The following is a 15,176-nucleotide window of genomic DNA, read 5'->3' on the forward strand; positions in this document are numbered from 1 at the left end:
CTGCAAAAAAAGAAAAATCCAAGATTTTAAGACTGCTTAAACTGCCTAATTTCACCTGTTCCATACATTAATTCTTGCTTTTATTCTCCTGGTTATTAAGCCACTAACTCTCATTGCCCAGCTATTGTTTTATCCTAGTGTTGCCCCGTTAGCTCAACACATAGTTCTGTCTTTAAATTTTAAACCCCACTTTCCCTCCTGACTATGGTTTCCTCCAGTGGACTCTTAGGGAAGCATCCCAACAGGTTGACACAGTCATCCAAAATCTTTTTTCCAAATACCACATCCACAGGGAGCTCCTACAAATCTCATGAACTGGATATGGGTACACAGTGAGAGGCTCTGTTATGTTTTAGGGACAACGAGTAGAACAGATTGAGTCCTGTGATAAAGGCAGTAGAGGATAATAAAAGCACATTTCACTCACATACAATGAAAGAGCTTCCTAGAAGCATAGACAATTCAGTAGGACAGGCCCCCTACCCCTGGAGTCTCAGTAGATGGGAAAACCAGGGCTCTAGATTTTATAGGTAGGTGGATATGCAACTATGCCCAGAAACCTCCCCAGTGACTCTCATCCAAATTTTACCATTGGTTTGCTCAACCTTCCCAGTGCTTAACTACAATGACTTTGCTTGGCCAGGCACAGTGGCACAGGCCTATAATCCCAATGCTTTGGGAAGCCAAGGCAGGAGGATCACCTGAGGCCAGGAGTTTGCGACCAGCCTGGGCAAAATAGTGAGACCCTGTCTCTACAAAAAATAAAGATTAGCCAACATAGTGGTGCATGCCTGTGGGCCCAGCTACTATGGAGGCTGAGGTGAGAGAATCATTTGAGCCCAGGAGTTTAACGTTGCAGTGAGTGATGATCCCACCACTGCACTCCAGTCTGGGTGAAAGAGACCCTGTCTCTTAAAAATAATGGTAATACTGACTTTGCTTCCTGCTTTGAATAATGTTATGTGTCTACCAACTATAAGGTAAATTTCTAAATGGTAACAGCTTTATTCCTTTCTGCTGTTTTGTTTTTAATGTTTTTACAGAGCTAAACTCTGTACTTGGTGTGTATAGAGAAAACACATACACAACACAACAAAAACAGTAACAACAAAGGCAAAATAAGAACACTCTGGGCCAGGCACTGTGGCTCATGCCTGTAATCCCAGCAATTTGGGAGGCCGAGGCGGGTGGGTCACGAGGTCAGGCGATCGAGACCATCCGGGCCAATATGGTGAAACCACATCTCTACTAAAAATACAAAAATTAGCTGGGCATGGTGGCACACACCTGTAATCCCAACTACTTGGGAGGCTGAGGCAGAAGAATCGCTTGAACCCAGGATGCGGAGGTTGCAGTGAGCCGAGATCGTGCCACTTCACTCCAACCTGGGAGACAGAGCGAGACTCCATCTCAAAAAAAAAAAAAAAAACCAAACAAACAAACAAACAAAACAATCTGAGAATGCTCTGATTTTGAGAAACAATCTCAAGTCATAGGTTCCATTCCTGGTTCTACAATTTACTAACTGAGATATCAATATGTCACAAAATTTTCTAAGCTTCCCTCCCTATCCACAAAATAGAGATTATGACATCTGCTTACCTTAAGGGGTATAGTAATACAGAGAAATAATACATGTGATATCATACATAAAGAAACATTTCAAATAAAGGAAAAATAACTCAATCTAAATTTATAAAGAGTTTGTGTTTTCTTTTTTTGAGAAGAGAGAAAACGAGGATAATCACTATTTTGAAAACTACAAAGGGAAAATTCTAAATATTATTTTTTCATGTCAGAATTTTATTTTATCATTTGGACACAGAGAAGAAGTAAGCTAATGAAGAGCGTTACTTCATAGCCTTTGGCCAAAAGTGTCTTTTTTACCCCAAAGTCGGAGAAGACTAGTGATGTAGAATTTAGGGTTGGCTGTGTTTTTGCTCACTTTGCATTGTGTGGTTTTTTCTTGAACACCATTGCCTCACCAGGTATTGAAGAGAAATATGTTACAGTAGTTGGCCAATACTGGATTGGCTCAAGCCCATTATTTTAGCTGACCTCTTAGAAACTATACATAAAATATGCTGGGCGGGGTTGAGGGGAAGGAAATTCCTTTGTTTTTTGAGGAAGTGTTAGCTTTGGCTCATTCCAGGATGGACCTTCCAGGGTTCTCAAGTTTTCCTTTCTCTTAAAGATCTTTCTTTAAGACATATTACTGCCCCTTAGTTATAGCAGGATTAAGGTCCAGTGTAATTCTGCTAAGCTTTGGACAAAGAGAAAGGAGTCCAACTTGCTGGCTAATCTGAGTGATTAGGAATAACGTGCTAACATCCAAACTCTGTGAGCTTTGGGTTGATGTGACCCTTTTTTTGCCTCATGTGCTTCTCATAATTGCAATAAAGCATAAGAAGGCCAGTGACCAGTGTGGAAATGTGAACCACAACCTATTAAGTGCATGTTATTTGCCAGACTTTTCTAGGCCTTATGGTTAAGTTATTTGATCTTTGCAGCAAAGACAGAGCCAACATGGATGAGTTACCTCCTTTTTATGGATGAGTAAACTCATGTCAAATAATTTGCCTAAAATCAGATGGTTGATAAGTGGTAGAGAATGCTTCTCAGAGAAAGTGAGGTTATCCAAGTTCTGATGGAAGTGAGGCGTGTCAACCATCCTATGGACTTATAAAGGCATTTTATGCATTGCATTTGGCAATTCATAGATTAAAAGTAACTTGGCCCAGAAGACTGAAGACTTGGGTTCCAAACCTTGGTCTAATATTTATAAGCTATGTGACCCTGGACAAATCACTTCATATATTTGAGTTGAAGCACCCTACCTCAATGCTGTTCAGACGATTAAATGATATAATATATATAAAGCTATCACAAGACTTGGGACTTAGGAGGCATTTAAATTGTAGTCACCACCATCGTTATCATCATTATTAAAAGCATCACTTTCACCAACACGGTAATTATCATTATTGCTAATATCTACTTTATTTACTCTTAAAATTTTAGAGGGCTATAATAAGATAATGAATGTGAAAATGCTTTGTACCAAAATATTAGAAGCACTTAAATCTGGGGGAGATTCAAATATAATTTTCAAATGTAATAGATGGAATTCAAGAGAATTACTGTGAATTCCACAGTAGCCTTGACTCAAGTTACTATGGAGTCTTAACCCTGAAAATGCTGAAAGTTGACTTAAAGTGAAAAAGCAAACATATTTCACTAATCTTCAGATCATGGTGTTGGCACTCCTAAAGGCCAACTATATATTGATTGCTCAGTTAATTATTGACTTCATATTAAAGCTTTAACAAGAAGGTCTATCAAATATTCTACAGCACATTTCATCAAAAAGGGTGAGGTAATAGTCAGACATTTACTGTTTTATATAAGGCAATGTTCTCTTAAACCTATGAATAGGGAGAAAAATAAGGATCTAAAAATTTTCTTTGTACCCAAAGGAGATGGGAAGGAGGGAAAGAGAGTCCATGTTTAACTAAAATTGCACATACGATTCTGAGACATATGTCAGTCTTGCCAAGCCCCATGTGAAAAAGGAATAGCGACTAAGACATAGAATGCCAATGACTAGTTTCTGCCAGTAGAAATCTATGAGTTGTTTAGTTTTATAAACAATTCTGAGAACTCAGCCTTTAATGAACACAGCTGCTGCCAACTCAGTGGTTTCCAAGAAGCAGTCATGGTGATGATAAAGAAATCCCATAATCTATCGTCATGGTTTTACTGCTGTAAAGGCTAGACTATCATTAATAGCTCATTTTTGAAGACTCTATTATGGCCTAACTTCTGCATCAAAGGAGAATTCTGGAAATCAGGAGGAAACTTCCACCATCACAATCACCATCTCCCTCATTCTTCGCATGTTCTGATATACTTTGTTTTGCTATACATCTATATAAGTTTCATTTTTGACACAGGGAACATTGCATCAAATGCAGTCTGAGTCATTAGCAGATTAGCACTCATCTATGACCTGTGTGAAACTTAGCAATATCAAAAGTCAAGTCTTCTCAGGTCTCAATTGAGAAATCTCTGTCTCTTCCAAAAACGTCTTTTTCACAATGAAGCTGACAACATTTTCCTGTTCTGTAATATATACGAAATGGAAGGCACAATCTTGTATAAATACTTATACAAACACAAACATTGTAATAGTGATGTCTACACTCCCATCTAAAACTCAGCAGGTATTAACATGTTCCTGTCCAGTCCCGAGGTTTAACTTGGAGACTTCCTTCCTTAATTCCTCACCCCGCCCTCATTAGTTGTACAGATGTCCACTTGAAACTTGAGCGGATTCTCAAGTTATCAAGGAGGGTCATCGTCCTAGGGTAGGATGTTGTTTCCTACCTGGCAGTCTTATTCTAATCCTATATTCAGATGGTATTTTCAGAGGGTAAATTCAGTGGTAATTTTCTGGCTATGGTATACTGCTAAATGTTTAAAAACTAGCTTCCCCAACACACAGTCTTGTTTTGTACCATTCGCCAATTTCTCTGATATAAATACTCCTACCACATATACATTTAAGTCACCAACGTAACGGTACTGAACTTGAATTTGGGAAGACATGTACACAAAATTTCTTACAAGCCAGTATGAACCAGTACCTCCAGCACATCACTGTCATAAGGTCCTTCTCCTGGTTTATTGCTCTGGCACTCTCTGTAGAGGATCATTCTCAAATATGAAACCCAGGCCTCCAAATTTTGAGTCTAGATCCCTTCTCTTTCTGTTTTTCTTGCTTGCCTTTCTAAAAGCTCTTACTATACTTCTATTTTCTAATAATAGGACTCTGTGGTCCATGGCCCATTTTAAAGAACTTAAGGCCCTTTGGAAAATAACAAGCACTTGGCAAGTTATTTATCTTTCTAAGGAGGTAAGGAGAACCAACCCTGTGTTAGCCTGTTTCCCTTCACTTGGAGAATAAAAATGTTTTCATTCTTTAGGATGTATCCCTCTCCCCAAAAATGAGGCCAAAGAGATTTCTCTAAAGTCACACACACACACACACACACACACACACACACACACACACATACATGGGGGGAGAGAGAGAGAGAGAGAGAGAGAGAGAGAGAGAGCATCCATAACTGGAGTTCTCATACCCTACTTCAAAAGCAGTGCCAAATAAAACAAAATTCTCTTCCAAAAGATTTAATAGGTACAATATGAGAAATTACTCCCAGCAATGTGAAGAGAGTCAAATCTGGTGCCAAATAGATACACATTTTTAAATTGTATTGTGTAGATCTGTATTCTTACTAAATGTGTCTTTTGTCTTCTTGTTTTTTAACCTTCTGTCAGAGGTACATTAAAATCTCCTATCGTATATATGTGTGTGTGTGTGTGTGTGTGTCTACACACACACAGAATACTATGCAGCCATAAAAAGAATGACATCATCTCCTTTGCAGCAACATGGATGGTGCTGGAAGCCATTATCCTACATGAACTAACTCAGAAACAGAACATCGAATACCGAATGTTCTCACTTATAAGTGTGAAGTAAACAATGGGTACACATGGACATAAAGATGGAAAAATAGACATGGGGACTACAAAAGGGGGGAAGGTGGAAAGGAGGACAAGGTTGAAAAATTGCCTACTGGGTTCAGTGTTCACTATTGGGTAATGGGTACATTAGAAGCCCAATCCTCACCCATTATGCAATATACTCATGTAACAAAAAAACACATATATCCCCTGAATCTAAAATAAAATAGTTTAAAAATAAACTAGGAAAATAATTTGAGAATGAGGAGATGTATACTTCTGTTTATCTATTGACGTAAAACAACCCATCCCCAAATTCAGTTGCTTAAAACAAAACAAAACAAAACAAGAAGTTCCCCACAATGATTCTGGGCTTGTCTATTTCACCTAGTTCTATCAATTTTTGCTTTATAAATTTAAAGTGTTCTTATTGGGTGCATACAAACGCATGGTTGTGCTACCTTTCTGGTGAATTGACCCCTTTACTGCTATAAAATGTTTTTTTTTTTAAAAAAAAAAACCTATATTAATAATTTCACCTTAAATCTATTTTGTATGATATTACTGTAGTTATGTCATCTTTCTTATTTTTTTAAATTAAACTTTAAGTTCTAGGATACATGTGCAGAAAGTATGGTTTGTTACATAAGTATACATGTGCCATGGTGGTTTGCTGCACCCATCAACCCGTCATCTACATTAACTATTTCTCCTAATGCTATCCCTCCCCTAGTCCCCCACCCCATGACAGGCCCCAGTGTGTGATGTTCCCCTCCCTATGCCCATGTGTTCTCATTGTTCAACTCCCACTTATGAGTGACAGCATGTGGTATTTGGTTTTCTGTTCTTGTGTTAGTTTGCTGAGAATGATGGTTTCCAGCTTCATCCATGTCCCTGCAAAGGACATGAATTCATCCTTTTTATGGGTGCATAGTATTCCATGGTGTATATGTGTCACATTTTCTTTATCCAATCTATCATTTATGGGCATTTAGATTGGTTCCAAGTCTTTGCTATTGTGAATATTGCTGCAATAAACATACATGTGCATCTTTATAGTAGAATGATTTACAATCCTTTGGGCATATACCCAGTAATGGGATTGCTGGGTTAAATGGTATTTCTGGTTCTAGATCTTTGAGGAATTGCCACACTGTCTTCCACAATGGTTGAACTAATTTACACTCCCACCAACAATGTAAAAGCATTCCCATTTCTCCACATCCCCTCCAGCATCTGCTGTTTCCTGACTTTTTAACAATCGCCATTCTAACTGGTGGGAGATGGTTTTGATAATTGTGGGTCTGATTAGCATTTCTCTAATGACCAGTGATGATGATCTTTTTTTCATATGTTTGTTGGCTGCATAAACGTCTTCTTTTGAGAAGTGTCTGTTCATATACTTTGCTGACTTTTTGATGGGGATGTTTGCTTTTTCTTGTAAATTTGTTTAAGTTCCTTGTAGATTCTGGATGTTAGACCTTTGTCAGATGGGTAGATTGCAAAAATTTTCTCCCATTCTGTAGGTTGCCTGTTTACTCTGATGCTGGTTTCTTTTGCTCTGCAGAAGCTCTTTAGTTTAATTAGATCCCATTTGTCAATTTTGGCTTTTATTGCAGTTGCTTTTGGTGTTTTAGTCATGAAGTCTTTGCCCATGCCGATGTCCTGAATGATATTGCCTAGGTATTCTTCTAGGGTTTTTATGGTTTTGAGTTTTACCTTTAAGTCTCTAATCCATGTTGAGTTTTTTCTAATTCTGTGAAGAAAGTCAATGGTAGCTTGATGGGGATAGCATTACCTCTATAAATTACTTTGGGCAGTATGGTCATTTTCATAATATTGATTCTTCCTATCCATGACCATGGAATATTTTTCCATTTGCTTGTATCCTCACTTATTTCCTTGAGCCGTGTTTCGTAGTTCTCCTTGATGTGGTCCTTCAAATCCCTTGTAAGTTGTATTCCTCAGTATTTTATTCTCTTTGTAGCAATTGTGAATGGGAATTCACTTATGATTTGGTTCTCTGTTTGTCTATTATTGGTGTATAGGAATGCTTCTGATTTTTGCACATTGATTTTCTATCCTGAGACTTTGCTGAAGTTGCTTATCAGCTTAAGGAGATTTGGGGCTGAGACAATGGTGTTTGCTAAATACCCAATCATGCCATCTGCAAATAGAGATAATTTGACTTCCTGTTTGAATACCCTTTATGTCTTTCTCTTGCCTGATTGCACTGACTAGAACTTCCAATACTATGTTGAATAGGGGTGGTGAGAGACGGCATCCTTGTCTTGTGCTGGTTTTCAAAGGGATTGCTTCTGGTTTTTGCCCATTCAGTATGATATTGGCTGTGCATTTGTCATAAATAGCTCTTATTATGTTGAGATACGCTTCATCAAAACCTCATTTATTGAGAGTTTTTAACATGAAGGGGTGTTGAATGTTATCAAAGTATTATTCTGCATCTATTGAGATTATCATGTGGTTTTTGTCATTCGTTCTGTTCATGTGATGGATTACATTTATTGATTTGCATATGTTGAACCAGCCTTGCATTCCAGGGATGAAGCTGACTTGACCGTGGTGGATAAGCCTTTTGATGTGCTGCTGGATTTGGTTTGCCAGTATTTTATTGAGGATTTTCATATCTATATTCATTAGAGATATTGGCTTGAAAGTTGTTTTTTTTGTTGTTGTTATGTCTCTGCCAGGTTTGGTATCAGGATGATGTTGGCCTCATAAAATGAGTTAAGGAGTAGTCCCTCTTTTTGTATTGTTTGGAATAGTTTCAGAAGAAATGGTACCAGCTCCTCTTCGTACCTCTGGTAGGATTTGGCTGTGAATCCATCTGGTCCTGAGCTTTTTTTTGGTTGGTAGGCTATTAATTACTGCCTCAATTTCAGAACTTGTTATTGGTCTACTCATGGATTTGACATCTTCCTGGTTTAGCCTTGGGAGGGTGTACATATCCAGGAATTTATCCATTTCTTCTATATTTTCTAGTTTATTTGTGTAGAGGTTTTTATAGTATTCTCTGATGGTAGTTTGTATTTCTGTGGGATCAGTGGTGATATCCCCTTTATCATTTTTTATTGTGTCTGTTTGATTCTTCTCTCTTTTCTTCTTATTAGTCTGGTTAGCCATCTATCTATTTTGTTAATCTTTTCAAAAAACCAGTTCCTGGATTCATTCATTTTTTTTTTTTTTGAAGGGTTTTTCATGTCTCTATCTCCCTTAGTTCTGCTCTGATCTTAGTTATTTCTTGTCTTCTGCTAGCTTTTGAATTTGTTTGCTCTTGCTTCTCTAGTTCTTTCAATTGTGATGTCAGGGTGTTGATTTTAAATCTTTCCCACTTTCTCCTGTGGGCATTCATTGGTATACATTTCCCTCTAAACATTGCTTTAGCTGTGTCCCAGAGATTCTGATACATTGTGTCTTTGTTCTCATTGGTTTCAAATAACTTATTTACTTCTGTCTTAATATTGTTTTTTACCCAGTAGTCATCCAGGGGCAGGTTGTTCAGTTTCCATGTAGTTCTGTGGTTTTGAGTGAGTTTCTTAATCCTGAGTTCTAATTTGATTGCACTGTGGTCTGAGAGACTGTCATGATTTCCATTCTTTTACATTTGCTGAGGAGTGTTTTACTTCCAATTATGTGGTCAGTTTTGGAATAAGTGCAATGTGATACTGAGACGAATGTATATTCTGTTGATTTGGGGTGGAGAGTTTTGCAGATGTCTATTAGGTCCACTTGGTCCAGAGCTGAGTTCAAGTCCTGGATATCCTTATTAATTTTCTGTCTCATTGATATGTCTAATATTGACAGTGGGGTGTTATAGTCTCCCACTATCATTGTGTGGGAGTCTAAGTCTCTTTGTAGTTCTCTGAGAATTTGCTTTATGAATCTGGGTGCTCCTGTATTGGGTGCATATATATTTAGGATAGTTAGCTCTTCTTGTTGCCTTGATCCTTTTACCATTATGTAATGCATCAAGTGGGTCCCTGACCCCTGTGCCTCTGGACTGGAAGACACCTCCCAGCAGAGGTCAACAGACACTTCATACAGGAGAGCTCCAGCTGGCATCTGGTGGGTGCTCCTCTGGGCAAAGCTTCCAGAGGAAGGAACAGGCAGCAATCTTTGCTATTATGCAGCCTCCACTGGTGATACCCAGGCAAACAGGGTCTGGAGTGGACCTCCAGCAAACTCCAGCAGACCTGCAGCAGAGGGGCCAGACTATTAGAAGGAAAACTAACAAACAGAAAGAAATAGCATCAACATCAACAAAAAAAGACGTCCACACAGAAACCCCATCGAAGGTCACCAACATCAAAGACCAAAGGTAGATAAATTCACAAAGATGAGGAAAAAACTGCACAAAAAGGCTGAACATTCCAAAACCCAGAATGCCTCTTCTCCTCCAAAGGATTACAACTCCTCACCAGCAAGGGAACAAAACTGGATGGAGAATGAGTTTGATGAATTTACAAAAGTAGGCTTCAGAAGGTGGGTAATAACAAACTCCTCGGAGCTAAAGAAGCATGTTCTAACCCAACGCAAGCAAGGTAAGAACCTTGAAAATGATTAGAGGAATTGCTAACTAGAATAACCAGTTTAGAAAAGAACTTAAATGACCTGATGGAGCTGAAAAACACAGCACAAGAACTTCATGAAGCATACACAAGTATCAATAGCTGAATCAATCAAGTGGAAGAAAGGAGATCAGAGATTGAAGATCAACTTAATGAAATAAAGTGTGAAGACAAATTAGAGAAAAAAGAATCAAAAGGACCAAACAAAGCCTCCAAGAAATGTGGGACTATGTGAAAAGACCAAACCCACATTTGATTGGTGTACCTGAAAGTGAGGGGGAGAATGAAACCAAGTTGGAAAACACTCTTCAGGATATTATCCAGGAGAACTTCCCCAGCCTAGCAAGACAGGCCAACATTCAATTTCAGGAAATACAGAGAACACCACAAAGATACTCCTCAAGAAGAGCAACCCCAAGATACATAATCATCAGATTCACCAAGGTTGAAAGGAAGGAAAAAATGTTAAGGGCAGCCAGAGAGAAAGATTGGGTTACCCACAAAGGGAAGCCCATCAGACTAACAGCAAATCTCTCTGCAGAAACCCTACAAGCCAGAAGACAGGGGGAGCCAGTATTCAAGATTCTTAAAGAAATGAATTTTCAAACCAGAATTTCATATCCAGCCAAACTAAGCTTCATAAGTGAAGGGGAAATAAAATCCTTTACAGACAAGCAAATGCTGAGAGATTTTGTCACCACCAGGCCTGCTTTACAAGAGCTCCTGAAGGAAGCATTAAATGTGGAAAGGAAAAACTGGTACCAGCCACTGCAAAACAACCAAATTGTAAAGACCATCAACACTATGAAGAAACTGCATCAACTAATGTGCAAAATAACCAGCTAGCATCATAATGACAGGATCAAATTCACACATAACAATTTTAACCTTAAATGTAAATAGGCTAAAGTCCCCAATTAAAAGACACAGACTGGCAAATTGGATAGAGTCAAGACCCATCGGTGTGCTGTATTCAGGATCCCCATCTCATGTGCAAACACACACATAGGCTCAAAATAAAGGGATGGAGGAATATTTACCAAGAAAAAAAAATCAGAGGTTGCAATTGTAACCTCTGATAAAACAAACTTTAAACCAATAAGGATGAAAAAGTTATGCTATCTTTATGTACATTTTTACTTTCAACCTTTTTGCATTTAAATTATGTCTCTTTTAAGCAACATATAGTTGCGCTGCTCTTTTCATCTAAAAATCTTTGTTTGAATAGCTAACCCACTTACATTTCAAGACATATTGATATACTTAGCATTAAATCAATTTCTATGTTCTTTTTCTCTCCTCTCTAGCTGCCATTGCATTAATCCAGTATTCTTTATTGTTGCATTTCCCCACAATTAGCTTACTAATACTTTTACAAATTCTTTAATATATATCCTTGAGACTCAAACATATATTATTTATTAATATTTAACATAAATATAAATTTTTATTAATTGCAAGACAATGCAAAACATTAAAAAATTTACCCTTGCTGTCTTTTGTGCTATGATTTCCACTTTTTAAAATGACACATATATTGTAAACCTTATATAACATTACTATTGTTGTTTTATACAGTCAATACGTATTTACATTTAAGCACAAATGTAATCTTTATGTTGTTCTTCATTATTTTCTGCATTTTTCTTTTTTCATCTGAAATCATTGTTCTTCTATGCAAAGATCTTCTTTTAGTATTTTACGTACTATAACTCTGTTGCTAATAAATTCCCTCAGTTTGCATTTTCTAAATATGTCTTCATTATGCCAATATTTTTGAAGAATATTTTTCTGGGTATAGAAGTCTAGGCTGCTAGGATTTTATTCTTTCAGTATTTTGAAAATGTCATTCAATTGTCTCCTGGTTTTTATAATTTCTTATAAGTTAGCAGTAAGTTTTAGGATTCTTTCTTTAATGCTAATGTATCTTTTTTCCTTTGGTTGCCCTTAATATTTTCTTTCATTTCATCAGTAATTACTGTGATGAATTTAATGTGAGTTTCTTTGTGGTTTTTTGGAGGATTTTTGTTTGTTTGTTTTGCTTTATGTTTGTTACACTTTTTGAATCTGTAGCTAATGTCCTTCAGCAATTGTATAAGCTTTTCAGCCACTATCTTTTTAAATATTGCTCCTGCTATATTATCCCTCTTCATTCCTATGGGATTGCAGTTACACATAGTTTAGACATTTTTATGTTGTCCCATATATCTTAGACCCTTTTCTTTATTTTCTATTCTTCTTTTTATTATTCTATCTGTATATTTCCAACTGACATTTTTACATTCATTAAGTCTCACTTCACTTGTGTTTAATCTGTTAGGCTCATATAATGAGTTCTTAACTTCAGTTTTATTTTTCAGGTCTATGATTTCATTTGATTTTTTAATAGAGTCTGATTCCCAGCTAAAGTTTTCCATCTTTTTATTTAATATTTTGGACATACGAATCCCAGTTTTTTAAAAGTTTATGTTTTATAAATTTAATATCTGGATCTCCTACCAGTCTGGCACTCTTGTCTGCTTTTATTCTTGTTTTATTTTTGCTTTTTAATAACTAGACCTCATATCCTTGCATGCCTGGTAATTTTTTATTGAAGGCATTGTGTCAAAAAAAGTGTAGCAAAAATTTGAGTTTCTGGATAACATTTTCTTCCTCCAGAGAGGACTCAGTTTTGTTTCTCTCAGGCAGTTATACTAGAGGCAATTCTCAACACAATTCTGACTCCATCTCTTTTAGAGCTGGTCTTTATAAAGGGTGATCTATTTCCAGTTTTTCTGTAGTTATAGACAACCTTCCAAGTATCCCAGTGTGAGTCAGGACTAACATGAGGCAAGTGAGCCACCTAGGGCACATGATTTAATGAGTGAGTACCTCCTAAAATTTTGTGCCATACATGCCTCATTTGCCTCTTACCAGTATTAACCCTGGTACCAACTGAAATCCTGTGGTATTTACCAGGCATTTATCCTTGGCAGGTTCTAAATTCCACATTTTGCTTCACAGCCCCATGAAAATGTACAAGCTCTGCTTTCTCTTGGATCCTTTGCCTTCACTTATAAATTCACAAAAATCTCAAGAGGTAATACAAAGCCTTAACATTAGGTTCATATCTCTGCACCTCTCCTTTTAGCCCCTTAAGTTATCGCTTTCTTTGTAAATTCCCCATACTTTAAAGCACATTTTAAAAAATTGAATCTAGCTTTTCCAGTTTTTCTCTGCAGGATAGCTGATCAGATGCTAGCTAGTTATCATAGTCAGGAGTGGAAATCCCTTTTGTTTTTCTGTGTGTGATAATGAAAGGTAGAGGGTCAAATTTTATGTTTTTCTCAAATTGGAAATATTCTTTCTGGAAATGTGAAGTCATCTGCATGGATCTTCCTTTTCTACTATCCATTATTTGAATGCTGGTGTTCCAGTGGACTTCTCCTTTAGTATTATTATCCCTGAACTATGAGACATGTTGCCTATATTCAGATAAATTCCAGGTTTAAATATTCATTTCAGAGCATTCTCTGGGATTCAAACTCATGCTACAAACACTATGTGGCATTTTTACACTCATTATGTGTAAAAATCATACAGAAATCATCTTTTTTATCCTCTTTACCACTATCAATTTACTTTTCCCTATCTTAATTAATTATGGTTGCTTTTCTCAAGATCTATCTTAAACTGCAAGCTTCAGAAAGTCATCCTCTATTCCATTTTAAACTACACATAATTCCTCAAGTCATATGTGCACAGGAGATCATAATCATATATAAACCTACCCCTATCATCTCTCATACATTGAGGTTGTCCTAATTAAAGACTAATGATGTCTCATCTAGACCTTCCAAATGTCCTGCTAATCCAGGGATGGAAAATGTTTAGCTATGTCTGCTGACACTTTCCCTGCTTTCCTTCTTACACTCATGGTAGGCATCATTTCTTTGCATTGAAGCCTTTCCCGATGAGTCCAGATGCGGTTTTAAAATCCTTCTCAAAACAGTACTCCAAAGAGACACTACCAGAGATAAACAAATTTACACCAACTTGTCATCTCCTCTCTTTCATCTCCACCAGATGGTAAATAGTACAGACTGTGCTACCAGAGACATATCCCTATGAGAAATCCAACCATGTAATGTCCATGTTTAAAAATTTATGAGAGTCTCTTCTTGCTTACAAAATAAAGTAATAGCTCACTAGTTGAGTGTATTATGCCTTTCACAATCCAGTTCTAATAGAAACTTTCAGATTTATTTATTTTTACTGACACAAATACTCCAATCTCTGATGGCAACACATCTATCCCATTCCTGCAATTCAAAGGTCTTTCATGCTTCCTTAATTCATACTATTACTTCTCCCAAAAATCCCCCTCCTCATTCACTTTTTGTTTAACTCCTACTTACACTTATCCTTTCCTAGACGCCTCTATGCAGAATTAGTTGATCCTTTATCTCTATTACTAGAACACTTATCCTTTCCTAGACGCCTCCATGCAGAATTAGTTGATCCTTTATCTCTATTACTAGAACACTTTTTTGAACCTTTAATAGAGCATATATTTCATTAACATGTTTTAGAGTGTTCACACATATGTATAGGGATCATTCCAGGTAATAATTGTGACTTTATTCAATGCAAAATGCCTAGTGGATGCTAAATTAATATTTACTAACAGAATAAACAAAGTGGGCAATCATTCTTTCTCTTTGGGAATAGTAATATTTCTATTATGATTGTTTATTTCCCTTTAGTCATTAATTCAACAAATACATTTTTAAATATCTACTATGTGTTAGTCAATGAACAACACCTATGAGAGAAATCTGCAATTTCTTGCAAGGCATCACCCCGCATTTAAAGTAACAGGAACCAAGTGAGAACCTCTTTAAGTAGCTTTTATGCAAACATTTCAATCTGTCACGCTCCCTTCCATGGGTGAAGGAACTGTAAATGAAGTATTTGGCTCTCGGAGAGTTACGGCACAATTCTTGGCTCACCTTGATAAATATTGATCTTGTATAAATTACCCAGGAAAGGCAGACGATGGTTCTCTGGGCAACA

General features: G+C 37.0%; 1 protein-coding gene across 19 annotated transcripts in view; it reads right to left on the reverse strand.

Moving 5' to 3' along the window:
* PCT (phosphatidylcholine transfer protein) overlaps window positions 1-15,176 on the reverse strand; it is a 304,249-nt gene that overhangs the window by 58,012 nt on the left and 231,061 nt on the right. For 7 of the 19 annotated variants that reach the window (XM_071082913.1, XM_071082920.1, XM_071082915.1 and 4 more), the window contains one exon: window positions 7-9,746. The exons of 11 other annotated variants lie outside the window; for them this stretch is intronic. In XM_071082913.1, coding sequence (XP_070939014.1) covers window positions 9,522-9,746 — 225 coding nt within the window. In that variant the 3' untranslated portion in view covers window positions 7-9,521. Of the gene's footprint in view, window positions 1-6; window positions 9,747-15,176 lie in introns of those variants that run through there. One more of the 19 variants, XM_071082925.1, reaches the window with a different exon arrangement.

The sequence above is a fragment of the Macaca nemestrina genome, chromosome 17 (genome assembly GCF_043159975.1).
Source record: "Macaca nemestrina isolate mMacNem1 chromosome 17, mMacNem.hap1, whole genome shotgun sequence".
Taxonomy (NCBI): Eukaryota; Metazoa; Chordata; class Mammalia; order Primates; family Cercopithecidae; genus Macaca; species Macaca nemestrina.